Source organism: Notothenia coriiceps, unplaced genomic scaffold, assembly GCF_000735185.1.
Source record: "Notothenia coriiceps isolate Sejong01 unplaced genomic scaffold, NC01 NC01_scaffold00019358, whole genome shotgun sequence".
Classification (NCBI taxonomy): Eukaryota; Metazoa; Chordata; class Actinopteri; order Perciformes; family Nototheniidae; genus Notothenia; species Notothenia coriiceps.
Genome location: NW_011352059.1, coordinates 43,333 through 58,988, shown reverse-complemented (window position 1 = coordinate 58,988; position 15,656 = coordinate 43,333). Strand labels below are relative to the sequence as shown.

At 44.0% G+C, this 15,656-nt stretch overlaps 1 protein-coding gene across 1 annotated transcript in view; it reads right to left on the bottom strand.

The window, feature by feature from the left end:
• The window catches only part of dis3l2 (DIS3 like 3'-5' exoribonuclease 2), a 32,217-nt gene that overhangs the window by 5,457 nt on the left and 11,104 nt on the right, over positions 1-15,656 (bottom strand). The window contains exons 6-14 of the mRNA XM_010778714.1: positions 6,784-6,999; positions 5,842-6,071; positions 5,583-5,756; positions 4,577-4,656; positions 4,378-4,490; positions 4,165-4,272; positions 3,786-4,019; positions 2,957-3,036; positions 1,350-1,533 (exon numbers count right to left, since the gene is read on the bottom strand). Coding sequence (XP_010777016.1) covers positions 1,350-1,533; positions 2,957-3,036; positions 3,786-4,019; positions 4,165-4,272; positions 4,378-4,490; positions 4,577-4,656; positions 5,583-5,756; positions 5,842-6,071; positions 6,784-6,999 — 1,419 coding nt within the window. The remainder of the gene's footprint in view (positions 1-1,349; positions 1,534-2,956; positions 3,037-3,785; positions 4,020-4,164; positions 4,273-4,377; positions 4,491-4,576; positions 4,657-5,582; positions 5,757-5,841; positions 6,072-6,783; positions 7,000-15,656) is intronic.

The window sequence follows — 15,656 nt, the reverse complement described above, 5'->3', positions numbered from 1 at the left end:
TTAATTACGTTGTTTATCAATTATTCTGAGGGCCACAAAAAGAGGAGGTGGGGGCCGCCATTTGCCCATCCCTGGGTTAGGTGGTGAGAGATGCTAAACGGCTGTATTCTGAGAAACTCCAACAAAAGTCCTCAGCTACAGTGTTCATTTTGTCAGGTATTTTAGCTTTTGTTTTAAAGGTCCCATGTCATGGCCATTTCCACTGATCATAATTCCATTGTTGAGGTCTACTAGAATAGATTTATATTGTGCAATTTTCCAAAATCACTTTGGTTTCTCATACAGCATCTCTGTAAACTATGTGTATTCACTGAATTCCACTCTCTGCCTTTAACGGCTCGTTGTAGCTCCAATAGCTCCAGCCCTCACCCTCCCTGTGAGCACAGTGTGCTCTGATTGGTCGGGACGTTGTGAATCGCGCTGAGCTCCGTGGAGGTGTTGTTTCCTTGTTTAGCGATACGTAGCGAAAACACAGCCAAACTCACCCTGAGCACACACAAAGTCACAGCCGAAGTAAAAACAATAAGTGTGGCTTGATATTGAGTAAGAAAAAGGTTGATAAACGCTGTGAGAATGGGTCTGCACTGTCTGTTTCGCCGCGATCCCAACTGTCTGTTATCAGCCTGCAGCCAGGAAGGAGAGATCAGCAGAGCTGCATGCACTGAGTGTGTGTGTGAGGAAGTCCGTGGATTGGTCAATTTGGACCAATCAGCGGGGGCTTAACGTAACGGCTCCGCGGATTGCTCCATTTGGTTTCGAGAAACGCATGACATCATGAGTTACCCGGAAGAATCAATGGACAGTGACGTATCTCCAACGAGGTGTTTTGGGGAGGTATTTTCTGTGTTAGAGTTTTACTCGCTACAGGGTGTACTTTGAGGGTTTTGACTCTGCAGACCGTTTACATGCAGAAAAACCTTCATAACACACAAGGGGACGGGTAATAACCGGAAAAGCATGACATGGGACCTTTAAGACAAGGGAAATGTAAGAGTTTTAATGACATTTATTATTACAATTATTTTGAGATTTCAATATCTAGATATTCAAGATAACATTTTACCTCTAAAGGAACTTTTGAAAGATTGATTTAGGACATTTAATACAAAGTATGGCGTTATTTTTATTTATTATTTTAGATTTCTGATCATAAGATTTATTATAACAACAACTAGATAGGCAAGCATGTTTCGGCAATGCAGTAGCTTGGTTCTTGGAGATTTCATTTGCAACCCTATCACCATTTGCAAAAATAGTGATGTCAGTTAGAATAGGTTGATCAGACATATTGAACTTTAAATATTGTTCAGAGAAATTAGACACTGGGCCGTTGTATTGCGAGTACTTACATGCAGCGCTCCTGCAGAGGACAGATCTATGTCGATTCCCAGCTGGTCACAAAGCTCCTGCAGCTCCTCCGCCATTTTGGCCTTGGGTGGGGGGTGGCGCCTGAGCAGGGCCAGCTGAGGGAATTTGGAGTGGATGTGGTGGGCTGTGGCAATGTTAGCCAGCAACATGAACTCCTCCACCAACCTGGAGAAAACAGTTATGCATGATGGTTAAATCAATGAATCTATTTATATTACACATTTGCATCAGGGGGCGTTAAAGTGTGTACACTGTCTTTAAACCCTTGCATCGTACAAGGAAGAAACGTTCCAAAGAAATCCCAAAAGGAGAAAACTCATGGAGATCAACAAAGGAGGGATCCCTCTGCCAGGACAGACGAAAATGTGCAATCCATGTTGTGTGTACATAAAGAAAACTAAACAAAATGATAATATAGAAAATCCAAATATCAAAAAGGATGGCAAAAAACTTGAAGAGCAGCCAGAATGTCAAAAAAAACGTGACAAAACAAAGAGGGACTGATATTTAAGCATTCCAGACTGATGCAGAAAGGTATTTCACTAAAGTTTATACATGTGTCACATCAAGTAAAGGCTCCTTTTGGAAGAGAAGGACACATGCCCCTTTCACACATCGCGATTCCCGTTCTTGCTCCGTGCTAAAGCTTTTCTGGTTGGGAAGAGGTTTTTCTTTTCAGCCCCCGTTTTGTTCACACCGCCCAGAGCCCGACTGGTGCTGCTGCGTCATGACGTCACCGTTTACGTCGCTGATTTTCTCCCCAACGCCGTCGGGTCGATGATCGTGTTGCTTTTAATCGTACGAAGCCAGATTAAATTAAATAACTACTTCTCAACCCTTGTACCTTTCTCCAGAGCACATTTATTAATGTGTTTCAGCGGCATTTATCGACCGCTGCAGTGCTGCCGCTGTTTGGCATCACAACGCTGTTATGAAAGTTTCTCTGGTATAAAATGGGTGATGTTAGCATAGCAACCGAAGCTAAACTGACTATCTTGACTACTTGCTATCCTATTGTGGCATAAGCCGTTTTCTACAGGCACATTTTACCGGCGTATTTTTCATTATGATAGTCGGAAATGACAACCTGTGCAGCCCATATATTGATTCCATCCGATAGCTGCTATAATACAAAACAAAACATCTGCCTGCTCTCCACAATGATCAATAACAGCGAACGGATGGTCAAAGTAAGGTGCAAATAAACAGAATCACACGAAGCCTGGTTAGTGTTGCCTGACTTTAGAAAGTGTGTTTTTTTTAAATAAGTGTGTGGTTGCGTTCTAGTCACTTTGCTCAGCGCTACTGCTTGTTACAACTTTTATTTGCCGTACTCGCCGTAAACTGTTATTGCTCAGGTTGATCCCGCCCCTGCCCCCGCCTCCGACGTAAGCGTGCGGTTCTTGCTTCTAGACCGACAATATTTTGGAGCTTTGTAAGAACCGGTTTTCGGGGAAAAGAGCCGGCTCCGCTGCGCTGTGAACAGGAAAAAACGGTGCTTATCAGGCTCTAGCTCCGAACCGGCCCTGGAGCCGCGTTGGTGTGAAAGGGGCAACAGAGATTCATCTGACGAGGGTTTGATACTCACTTGTTGCTGTCTCTGTACTGGTAAACGTAGCAGCCTTGAGGCATCATGGTCTCTTTGTCCAGGGTAAAAGCCAGTTTCAACTGAAACCAAAAAACAAGCCATGCACATGAAAATAATGTCAGAGCCTGAAGGGTTAGTGTTAAGGACTAACAGTGTAAGCAATGGGACCAGGTCAGTTAAAAACTGTACGTCTGAGGAAAACACTTCATCACAGCTACATTAAGATGCAAAAACGTCAATCGTCCAAGTAAACAGTTGTAAACTTAAACGTGAAGGTAATAATTGTAGAAGCTGCATTAAAATATCAAACACAAGCCGCAGAAATCCCAGTTTCAGTGTTAGCCAGTCATCCACAGTTGAATTTAAAGGATTGATCCCCTATTGCTTTAATTTCACCATATATCAACCCAAGGAAATTGTGTAATTGTTTGCTGACTTACCAACATATTTGGACTCCAAGCAAATACAAATGCATGGTTTCCTTAAATTAGTGATCGGATTGGCAAACACTTCGGAACTTTTATTTACCCTCAGTCCAATAACAGCAGATATTTTCACCCAAAAAGGGGCGGGGCCATGACAAATTAAATAATATGAGTTTAGTTGCCATCCATTCCTTATGTAGACTTTTTATAAAAGTACTGTTGGGTAACATCATATTAGCCAGCTCAAATATTCCTGTTAAATCTGCAAAAAAATTAATATTATGTATATGAATATAATACTAGGAAGGCTGAAAGCACGATCAGCAGCTACACAGACTTAACCACGCTCTGTCTTTTCGTTTAAACCCTACCATAGAGTAAAGCCTGAGAAAGTGAGGACTAACCTGGTCCAGTCTGAGGGCTCCTCCTGAGAAGCGCTGAGCTCGGAGGTTCTTGGCGATGGAGTGCAGGTGGAGCACAGCCTGATGGATCTCGTCGATGGGGTGCTCGGGGTCTGTGGGTGGCAGCTCCTCCGCAGAGAACATCTTGTCGGGGGCATCGATCATGCTCTGAGCGTGGTCGTAGCTCAGCTTCACGCAGGAGCGAATGACAGAGCGGCCAAACCACTCGCTCAGGATCTGGAGGAGGGTTGGAGGACCAATGTCATTAAACAGACCAACACCCAGAGTAAATGCCGTAAGCTTAATCAAAAGCGGTGAGACTTTTTAAATCATCTTTACCTAATAAATTAACTTTCTATTGTTTGGTCATAAATGGTCTTACCTTCCCCTCCGGTGTGATTTTCCAAATGACAGAGAAAGTGAGCCTGTCAATGAGAGGATTGAGACTGCACAGCTCCTCACACAGCAGCCTGGGCAACATAGGGATCACCTGGAGAGAGACCAAACTCATTGAGTGAAGTCTAAAGGGTTTGTTTATTAAACTACCACTGAGAAAAAGTGACTGAGATTGATTGAAGAGCCAAGAAACACTCACCTTTTGAACCATGTACACACTAGTTGCTCTTCGGCTGGCGATAGAATCCAGAGCGTTGTCCTCACCCACAAAGTAACTCACGTCAGCGATGTGGACTCCCAACTCAAAGTTACCTTGGATAAGAATACAATTTATGACACCACTTCCCGAAAAACAGAAAAAATGAAATTGTACATGTTGCCTGATGAAGGTGATTTACCATCAGGGAGTAGTTTACAGGAGAGAGCATCGTCCAGGTCTCTGGCGGTAGCGGGGTCGATGGTGAAAATACACTCTTTCCTGTATGATCAAAAAGGGCTTTGTGAGTCATATAAGTAAAGTCATATAAATGACGTCTTAAGGCCCAGACACACTAAGCATATCATCGGCCGTCGGACAATGTTGGCGAGGTTAATGAGGTTAATGAGGTTAGTTTTTGCAGGCAGCTCCGCATCATATGCATTTTTCGCTCAAGAAGAAAATATTCCCTCTGATTGGCTATTCAGCTAAAACAGACTTCCAGAAATCCAAAAAACGTCTTAAGTCAAGAGGGAGTACACAGAGGAACTTCTTGCTTTCAACTAGATCTCAGAATTTTTAACAACAAAGACATTATATTTACAGTCTTTGGGTTTTCCTTTATGAATGGCAATACAGCCCACCAAAGCCTGCTGTTATAAATGTCATTTCCTCTCATTCAAGCGCAGAATATGCTTGCTAGTTGGCTCTATACTTTGAGATGTTTTTAACATGACTTTTAGACCAAGATCCAGGAGACTTAAATTAATGCAACAGCTCCGTTATCTCAAGATTTGTCCTGCCTGTATTTAGTATCTATGCCTTTAAAATACGTTTTCTGTCGTTGAAATTCTCAGACAGTAACCCAGTTATCAGCAACAACAGCAGTCATGCGTTAGAAAACACAATGCTACTTGTGTGCAAAGCCGGATGTGCTTCGGTTGGCATGTTCCCAATAGGGCTGCACAATTCATTGGTGTTTTATCAAAATCACAATATGGAATGTGCAATATTAAAAAAAATCTTAGTAAGGGCACTTTTTGGTAATTGCAAAATATGTGAAAATATCTGAGTGCTGAAAGATATATTGTGTCGCTGCAGAGAAGTCTCGGCATACTAAAAGGTATTCTGAAGAGCATTTCCTCTGATATTGTGAATCTTATCCCATAATCAGTCAAAATAAAAAATACTTGATCAACAGTCCTTACCTTAAGTCTTTTCTCTTGCTCATCTCCTCTGGTGGGATGGTCAAGGGCAGGTTCTTCGGCAGGCAGTCCAACACCTCAGTTGAGAACTCAGTAAAATCCACCTCGTACTCGATCAGGATGCCCTCTGTCTCCGGCTCGATTTCTCCTGCCTGACCCAGGGTCTTAGCAAGTTGACTGGAGGACACATTAGGAGCGTCAGGCTGGTGGCTATTCTGTTAAAATCGTTGCCCCCATAACGTTTTTGGAATTCATGACTCACCCTTCTGCAAAGTTGCTGTCTGCCGGCCAGTCGATGATCCGGCATATAAACAAGGTGTTGGTGTAGTCGCCCGGGCGGGAAGTAAAGTTTTCGGGACATTCAGCGAGGGGAACGTTTATCCGTGGCACCCGGTGGTCCACGGGGGAGAACATGGCATAAGGCTTATCTGGTAGGAACTTCAGGAAGCCCGTCACCGCCCTCGAGTGTTTCTTCTCAACAATGTAAACCACCTGGAGGACGATTGATAGGGGAGGCATAGTGTTTGAAATCTAAGGCTTCAGTGTTTTATTTTAAGTATTCTAAAAATACTTTATTAGTATTCCATGACAACAATTTTGAGATGGATATCTAAATACATAAATAGACATTAATCGAATTAAAGTGAATACAGTTAATACTAATAATACATACAAATAATGGTAATGATAACTATAATAAATCAAAGGATAACTTAGTAAAGAAAGATGAAATAATAATAATTAATAAATACAAACAAATAGACATGTTATAATAACAAAAACTGTTTCCTGAGAAAAAGAGTAACTGGCTCACGAAGGCCAAGCGTAAAAAGCAGAAATGTTACGATCTTAATGTATCGCAGATACAATACATTTCTTTTCAAAGTAAAAGCATTTTGGAAAGGTCTAACTTTTGTTTTGAAATAGCAAGATTAACTATAGCATAACTTGGCTGGTTTACAAAAGTAATACATCTGCAATCAGTCAATTACCATCACTTCAATGATTGTTTTAACATCAGCAGTTTTCATGTTATGATATTTCCTTCAGTGGAGTTTAAATATATATTAATCTTCCAGCACATACTGTACAATCAATTCAAACAGAACTTTAAAACAAGCCCCTGCTATTGCTTCTTTTTGGGAAAAGAAGAGTTGGTTAACTTTGTATGGGAAAGTGTTGAACTGAAAGGCGGGATGCTCACTTTAGCAGTTTTTTGGAGTATTTCCCCATTGGGCCGTGGGGTTGAGGGTTCTTCCAGAGGTTCCACTTTGCGGACGAGTTCATCCTGGTCGCTACACCGGTCTTCCACATTGGGCCTGGGTTTACGCTCCGTCTTCTTCTGTGCTCTTTGAACCACGTTATCTTTCTGGGTGTCTGACTCACTGGCACCATCACAGTCAGTATCTGACCTTACAACCTAGATAGATACACATTCATAATCATTTGGTGACACTCAAAAATGGGCTGCGGTAGAAAAGTATTTTTCACTTAGAAAGTGTTTCTAACTGAGTAAATTGACCCAGAAGTATTTAGGTGGCAGCCATGAAAAGAGCTGGTGGTGTTGTACTAAATGCTATGGAAAGTTAGCCCTATTTTCTTTGACATAGGGTACATTACAACATCCTATGACAAAGGAAAGGAGAGGATGCTGTCCTACAATTCTCTGCAGCAGCAGCAGCAGCAGCATTGAGGGCAACACAACGTATTAACAGAAATAACAACTTTGTCGCATTGTAATTGTTTATCATGGATAATGTGAAAACATTCTTAATTTTAGTGTGTATCTCTACTTGGATTCAAAGCAATTGAGTATGTCACTGTTTTCAATTTGTTATAAAGTTGCTTAAAGCAATGTTTGTAGCATAGTGAAAGAGCAGTGGGATTCTATTCTTATAAATTCTCCTTCACACATTAGTTAAGACCCCGTCACACTGTCCCGAAATTGACACCAGATGGACACAAAAATATGGAATTGTGAATTTCGCACAAAGATGGCCCCGAAGTTGGTCAACAGCCAATCAACAGCCGAAGCAAGTACGATGCCTACAGAAGGCCAGACGATGGCACCCGAACCACACACAAAAATATGGTCGTAGACTTTACTGATGATTTAGAATGTATCCAGACTCAACGTAAGAGCTTGTGCCTCTTCGGGGGGTGCTAACATTTAAACATAGACTTTATTCTTTACTTTCTCCGTCTTTATATGTAGATTAGAAGATATTACTTATCTCCTTATGAACCTTCACAAGTAGGGATGGGAACGATTAATCAAATATTCGGTAATTATTCAGGTGTTCGAATATGAGTTTTTTTATTTATATATATTTTTGGGGAGGGATGCCTAAATTTTTCTCTCTCTCTCTCTCTCTCTCTCTCTCTCAGTATAGCGGAGAGCGATCGTTTAAAGTTTACAACTTTTCAAACCATTGTTAACTATTCACTTTTCTCTGGGTGATAGTTTATGTCTTTGTGCATCATTTCACCAACTTTGGTGTTGTTTGGTTGCACTGGTGAATTGTTTGTCTAATTGTTTGTTTAGCGGCTGCAGCTGCAGTCACGCCGCCCGGCATGGCGTTCCGTGGCAGCTGCGCTGGTTTAGAGAAGCTGACTCGCCAACACTCCCTCTCTCTCTCTCCTCCTGTCTGTGTGTCGGTGGAGGAGTGTGGTCTGGCTGTGGTGGCTGTGGTGGGATATGGCAGAGTTAAATCTGCCTCCCGCATGAACAGTGCAGTGGTTATTTTTTTAGACTGCACAGAGAAAGCTAACCAGCTGGTGGAGAGCAGGCTAGTGATTAAAGGGACGCTGTTACCCTTGCTACCCCTTGTCACTCCAGCTAAAAAAGTAATCATCTCTAATGTACCCCCGTTTCTGAAAAACGAGTTGTTGGAGAGAGAGCTGGCTCGACACGGGCAGCTTGCGTCTCCCATTAAGTTGATCCCCCTGGGCTGTAAATCCCCGCACCTCAAGCACGTTGTGTCTTTTAGGAGACAGGTGCTTATGGTCCTGAAGAAGGATGAAGGGNGGGCGCGGCAGGTCATGGCGTGGTCCGACGCCTCCCATACTCAGGACGCCCGGTGGCCTCCAATCTCTGGCGTAATCCCTACCTTCTTCCTTATAAGGCGAGAGCTGGTGTCCGGTCCTCTGGGCCAGTATCCAACGCCACTCGGACCCTCTTTTCAGTTGGTGAGAAATGTTGGTGGTATCGCCTCGCGCCAGGGCTGTGCATGTCTGGACCCCCACCGTCGGAATCACGATCTTACTGGTGGTATGTCACGGTTTTAGTTTTGTGGTCCTGGTTATGGTGTTTTGTTTTTGCCGGTGTACTGTTCTCCCTGTTCTCTTGTTTTCCTCTCGTGTGTGTTTTCTCCTGGTGGTCTGATTGTCTCATTAAATATGTTCTAGCCACTCAGCGCTATGCCGCTCACCTCTCGTTTCCTGACTGTGAACACGTTAGAACTGAGGCTCGCTTAGATACCGACCTATGACCCCCCCGCCAGCTTATGATTTTTGGCTCATTTTCCCTACTGTTCAAGGATTATTATTTGTTTTTTTTACATATGTAGTTACTTCCGGTCGTTCTGGTCGAGAGTTTATACCTAGGAGCCAAAACTGCGCCACAGCAAACTTTCTTTCTATGTTTTTATTTTTTATGGTTTTGGCGCCCCCTCTCTTTGTACGTTGTCTACTGGTGGTCTTACGTAAGGTCACAACCTACTATCCTCTTGTACTCTCTGTAGGCCCTGGTAGTATGCCTCCCGCCCCCTCATACTAATTACTAGGTGTACATATAGTAGCTACTTCAGGTGTCTATAACAGTGAGTGCTCTGTCTAACTGCCGTGACCGGTACCCTTTCTTGTGTTATCTCGTCTATGTCTCATTCTATATATTTTTCTTTTTTTATTTCTTCTCACCCGGATGGTGGGCTCCAATCCTGCATCTGGTACATAACTCTGATGTAGTGTACCAGGAACGATGTATTAGCACAGTCACCATAAGCCTGTAGTCAGAAATAATGAACTTCACCTTGTACCTCAAAAGTAAGACTTAACGCTCACCCGAAAAGGTGCATTTACACCATGGCTGCGCTGACGGTTATGCATTACTATAGCTACTCATGGACGCGTATTAACGTTTGTTTCTTTGAGATGCGCGGTGTATAATTATAGGTGTAGACATGTTCCTCGCTGTCACAGTTCATCCAAGTGATAGGCTAACGGATATGTGTAGCGGCTATTAACAGAGTTAACGGTCATCTTCTATCACCCTTCTACCAACCACACCATACTTGTTAACTCTTGCTGGATTTTCATTGGCCTGAAAATTCTACACTCGTCATCCTTATGAAGCAGTAAAAAAGTAACCAACAGTTGTTCTCCTAGCGAGAATTATTTTGGCAGGGACCACATTCCTCTAGTCAGGGTTCATAGGTATCATATGATGTCTTATATCATTTATATAAACATCTCTCCAAACGACACGCGCGACATGAGCTTAGTCGAGACTATCATCAGAAGTGCGTTCAATCGAATAGACAACACCAAGGTAGCCAGTCCCAAGGGAGTTAAATTTGGGTCCAAACCTTGTGTGGTGATAGTGTTTGTGAGTGTGTTGCGTGTGTTAGGTTGTGTGTGTGTGTGTGGTGTGGTGTGGTTGTAGCGCTCAAGTGTGCTTAGTGATTGGTGTGTGTGATGTGTGTTTTGTGATGTGATGGTTGTGTCTCGGTGTGTAGAGTGTACGTTGTAGATGATGTGTTTACGTTGATGTGTGGTATTGTGTTCGAGCGTCCACACCCTATACGCGAACTGTCATGCGATGACCAGACGCGCCCACTCCACATCCTACGATTACACACAAGACCCCGACACAATTCACCACAGACAACAATATAGCGAGCGCGTATACTAGATCACTAGAGCATACATACACACACTATCTTCACACATATACACACAATAGTTGTGTCATTATTACTTTCCGCTCTCTCGCGTGTCTCTATATATATAGCTCATTGTTACTGTTGTGCTGAAGTTTTCATGCTCCTTGTCCTGAAAAGAAGATGTTATTATGTTGTATATGATATTAATGTTACTGTACACCGAACACACTACTGAGTCGCAGCGTAGAATTTGTGTATTTATGATAATGTCACTACTAGCTTCAACTTTTACAAACACACTAGCGCGAACAATAGTAGCTGCCGAACCTTTGCTATACACCATGATGTATGATATGTCACTTTACCACCAAGTGAGATATACGATAATGTAAGCACGTGAAGAGGAGAGTGTATACAAATTGATAAACCCAACCTGAGTAGGCTTCAGCTCGTGGATAGCAACTAACACAGTATGTCACAACTTAGATACGAACATAAAATAACAAAAATATACCAGGAATTACAGACCAACGACATGCTCAACAGTATTAATCACGCACCAAGATGCCATCATGTATGTCACATCACACAGATCACAGCGATACTATATTAACTTAATATTATATGAAATTATACATTCTTTGCTAATAGTTACATATCATTGACAGGCGAATGAAGCGGATAGGGGAACACAGGGAAATACAAGACTAAATACAAAGAGGGGTAATCACAGGACGAGCACAGCTGGAGGTACAGGAGCGCACAGGCTGAACATAATGAGACAATCAGACACAGGGGAAAAACACAGGGAAGGAAAACAAGAGACAGGGAGCACAGACGGCAAAACAAAACCATTACCCGACACACAAAACACTCAAAAACGTGACATAACACCAAGATCGTGACCTTCACAACGTCCACAACGTCAACATTTTCCAAAAGGGTGGTGGCAGGTGGTCGGAGGGCCACGGGTCAGGGTCGACCAGCCCGCGGCAGGTGGAACAGGAGGTGCTCGGGCGACGGACCGGGGACGGCAGAGTTATGGCGCGGTCGGGGGGACACGGGGGGCGAGGTTGCTGGGGTTCGGAGATGGCCTGGGGCCAGGCAGAGTTCACGGGAGGGGCGAAGACCACAGCGGGCGAACTCAGGAGGCGGGCATGAAGGCATCGAGGGACAGCTCCGGACGACCGACGTACGACACCGCAAGTGGGGACCCCTTCAGTGTCAGTTGGGTCGCCGGAGCCTGGGATGAGAGCAGGCAACTGTCGAACCTGGCGGGCAGGCGAAGGCGGGATACGTCCAACCGGGTGTTGCGCCGGACAGGTGTTCCCCGACGAACACACAAAGGCGTGAGTGTGGGCAGGACCCTTGGCCGTAGCACGTGCCGGCGAGACCCCAGACAGGAGAAAAACGTTATCCCAAAAAGTCTCCCAGAAACCCGGCGGACCGCAGGTGTTCGGCGGACCCCCAACACGGACAGGAGTCCAATAACACTAGTACTGCAACGCGAGCAGGAAGTAACCCGTGTCGCGAGAGAGAGCCACGCGTCGTCGGCACGACGCCAACGGCACACGGACAGTGGAGTTGCGGAGGACCCGACCAAGCCAGGTGCCGGCTGGACCCCAGCGGCACGCAGGACATAGATAGCGACCAGGTTTCGCCAGGATTAGATACCACAGTGAATCTGTCCGGCTGACCAACTCTCAAAGCGACACATGGAATCTAGTGCAGCATGTTGCAAGATTAGAGAGCTCAACCTTTTATAGCATGGTGATAACAACAGTAGCAGGACTAATCTCCGCTGAGCGTGCGACCTTCGAGATAGACTTCGATGAGGAGAAGAGGATCGAGCAGGGAATACCTTTTCGCGAGCACCGGTTCTACGATCCTCAAGACTAGTTGACATGGATGAGCAGGTATCGATGCATCCGTGCTGTGTACTCGACAGCAGGATATATACATGGAACATATGAGTAGGACGTCATTGGAGAATGCTCCGAAACTCCCAACTGCATCAGACACGAAGCGAGGCTTATGGAGAGTATGCATGCACGAATTGCAGGAGTGCCAACTGGATCCCGTTTGAGTATTCCATCTATGTGGTCCCTTCGTCGATAAGATCTATATCAGGATGCCAGCGTACATCGCATTCATATTACGAACACATCCTGACTGTAGACACGAAGAATTTTGTCATCGCCGCGGCTCTCAGTGGCGAGGGGAGTTTTAAACATGGCAGGGTGATCTTAAACGAACCGTAACAAAGTAAACACCACCTGGTGTGGTTTATAAGACCCTGAAATACAAGCCAAACAACACTTAGGTTTAAATAACAGAATTTATCTCACGTTTTCCGACTATGAAGAAAAATGGGCTCTGAATCTTATTGATACAGATCATCATTAAAGCTAGCGAACCTTAACGCACTACAGCTTGGTTTATAAACCTGCTCCAAGTCAACACACTTAGTTAATTGCAACATTCTATAGTTCCGACTATGAAAAATGGGACTTTATCTATATTGATATCATCACTTAAAGTAGGAACCCTTACGACTAGCTATAAACCTGTTCACCGTAATATGTTGCTTTATAGTGACTACTGGTTAACTGTTGCTATTTGGACACCGCAACCGGGACCAATATGGAGGCACTATCAGCAACTAATAAATAGACCGTCGTCTTATTACTGCACTGCTGTTGTAATTCCGATTACCGTTACCCACCTGCAATATCTTGTTTAAAAACAGAACAGTTGTTAACCACTGATAAAGGCTTAGACCCTTAACCAAGCCTTTTCTTGAAAAGGACTTTCTTTAAAGCCGCTGACTTCGGTTACTTAACCCTGAGTTGATTCGCCTATGCCCTGCTGGTTTTCACGTTACTCGGCCCCTTAACCGATTTCGCTATGTCTCCGATCTTAACAAAAATCGTCAACATGGGCGGTATATACCCTTACGTCATAGGCTAACTTAACTAGGCGTAACACAGAGACACCTATGTGCAAAACAGCAAGGCACCTATCCGAAGTACAATGTCCACACACATTTATATTTAAATTCAACACCCACACGTGGTGTTAATTAGCATGCAGGGTTAATGGCCAACAAGAAAGTGTGAACTCACCCTGCTTGTGACAAAACAACGCCTCGTGGTTTTAGAGTGATTATTTTATCAATTTGGGGTTGTTTTAACTTTAAAAAATGCACAGCTATTTTCAGGATCCGCCGGCTGCCGTCAAACACAAATCTAACTTTGCCTAGTTTAACTAGTGAAGAATCTTTGTCATAACAGGCATCTTCGTACCGATTGATTTGAGCTCTTGTGTGTCGAATGGCTGCAAGCGTCTCCAGGAAACAGCCGGTTGGTTTTCTCTCCTCGGTCAGCGGGATCACGTCGGGGTACTCACCAGATTGTAAACTGTGTTCGTTATTCTCCCGTCCAGGAGAGAAGCTTTAAAAGGAGACTAAATGGAGTCTCTGTGAAAGTTCAATTGGGTACTTTAATTAAAAAAGGCGCGGGTTGGTCACAAGCATGATATTGTTCAGTCAGACAAACAGCTGTGATCCGCTCCTCGTTAGGAAAGAGAAGCGCAGGATCTCTCCTCCGGTGCTGTTATATATCCTCTGCTGGCTCCTCCCCGCCAGCCGGCTCGCCTCGTCTCCAATGTCCGTTGTTGCATTTAAACAGAGGATTGGTTCTTTTCACATTCAATATATGCTTAACACGCCTTTTCTCCTCATATTCTCTTTCATCACTTTTCATGTAACACATTCTAAACGCTGCGCTGTTTGTAATCAAATACTCTAAAAAATACCTCTCTTCTCCACGCTCGTTGGTTTCCACGCGCGGGCACTCTTCTCTTCCCAACCGACCCCGAGCGGGTCACATTCGGATGGTTGTCACTCATTACGCATACTCTTCGTTGGTGTGTTATGGGGCTATAATGCTGGTGTATTACAACTAAACTGTACCTACAATTTAACATGATACTCCTAGTATCTCGGTAGGTATGCTTTCGACTCTATGGCTTGGGGTTAAATCAGTAGGCTATACCGGTTGACCGGCACTTTTTTTCCATATCATATTTTCACCTACTACTTCTCTTGTTAGACCCAGCTTATGTTGTAAACTTTTTACAGCACGGCATCCTGTCCATTTCCCGGGTGTGCTGCTTTCTTGATAAGACGTCTTCTCACTGGCCTCGCGCGCTCTCGACGCGAGAAATGTAATTTGTCGCATCTCTCTCAGGGTAAAAACTGCAGTTTATACAACTGTCGTGTAGGGGGTTGTGTGGTGTGGGACATTTTCCCCGGTAAAACACACGTGTATTTTATTGTCTACCAGTCCGCCTGACTGGAGGCGGGAGGGGGAGGCAAAACCAACCAGCTGGGCTTCCCTGTGATGTGTGTCATGTGCTGTCGCTCCTCATGCGCGCGATCGCACTATAATCAGATGGATTCTCAGATACAAATATCATATCTCTCCTATTTAAAACTATTATCTTCCTTGTTCTTTGTACAGTATGAAAAAAAGAGTCTTTGTACCTGAGCTGAAGTTCACTGGGTACGAGATGCCCTGGTTTGACAAAGTTCTATCACTAGGGTTAAACTACTGGAGGAGTCAGTTCGTGCTCTATTCGATTCATGTAGGTTGGTTGTGTCTGTTTCTGGTTTACGGGCAGGTAAACAAACCAGGGGCAGGATCCTTGATAAAATAGTCTTAGTGCTAGTAGGGGCTAATGTTAAAACAATAATTTGAGCCCGGACCGCGGCCAGAATGTTCCGGCACTCTGATTTGATCGGTTCCATATTATATTTATTCGCTTCTACCGCTAAACCCTCCCGATGTCGACTATGAGAAAAAAAACGGACTGGTTTGTTCGGTGTTCAATGTTGTATATGTCTTGTTCGTGTTTATTCGTCCCATTGAAGTTCCGATAATGCTGTTTGTCCAACAAGCAGGGTGAGGTTCACACTTTCTTTGTTTGTGTCTTTTTTGCATGCTTTTAAATTTTTAAAGGTCTTTTTAGCGCGCTGCCGGAGAGGAGTGGGCTATTAACCAGTGGTGGGGGTGACTAGAGGTGTGCATCATAGCTCGCTTGCGCTGGTGATCATAACGTTGCTTGTGTCTTAGCAATGTCAAAAAAGACAACAACTTTACTTAACTTTTTCAAAGTCGTGGGACCAGCGTCG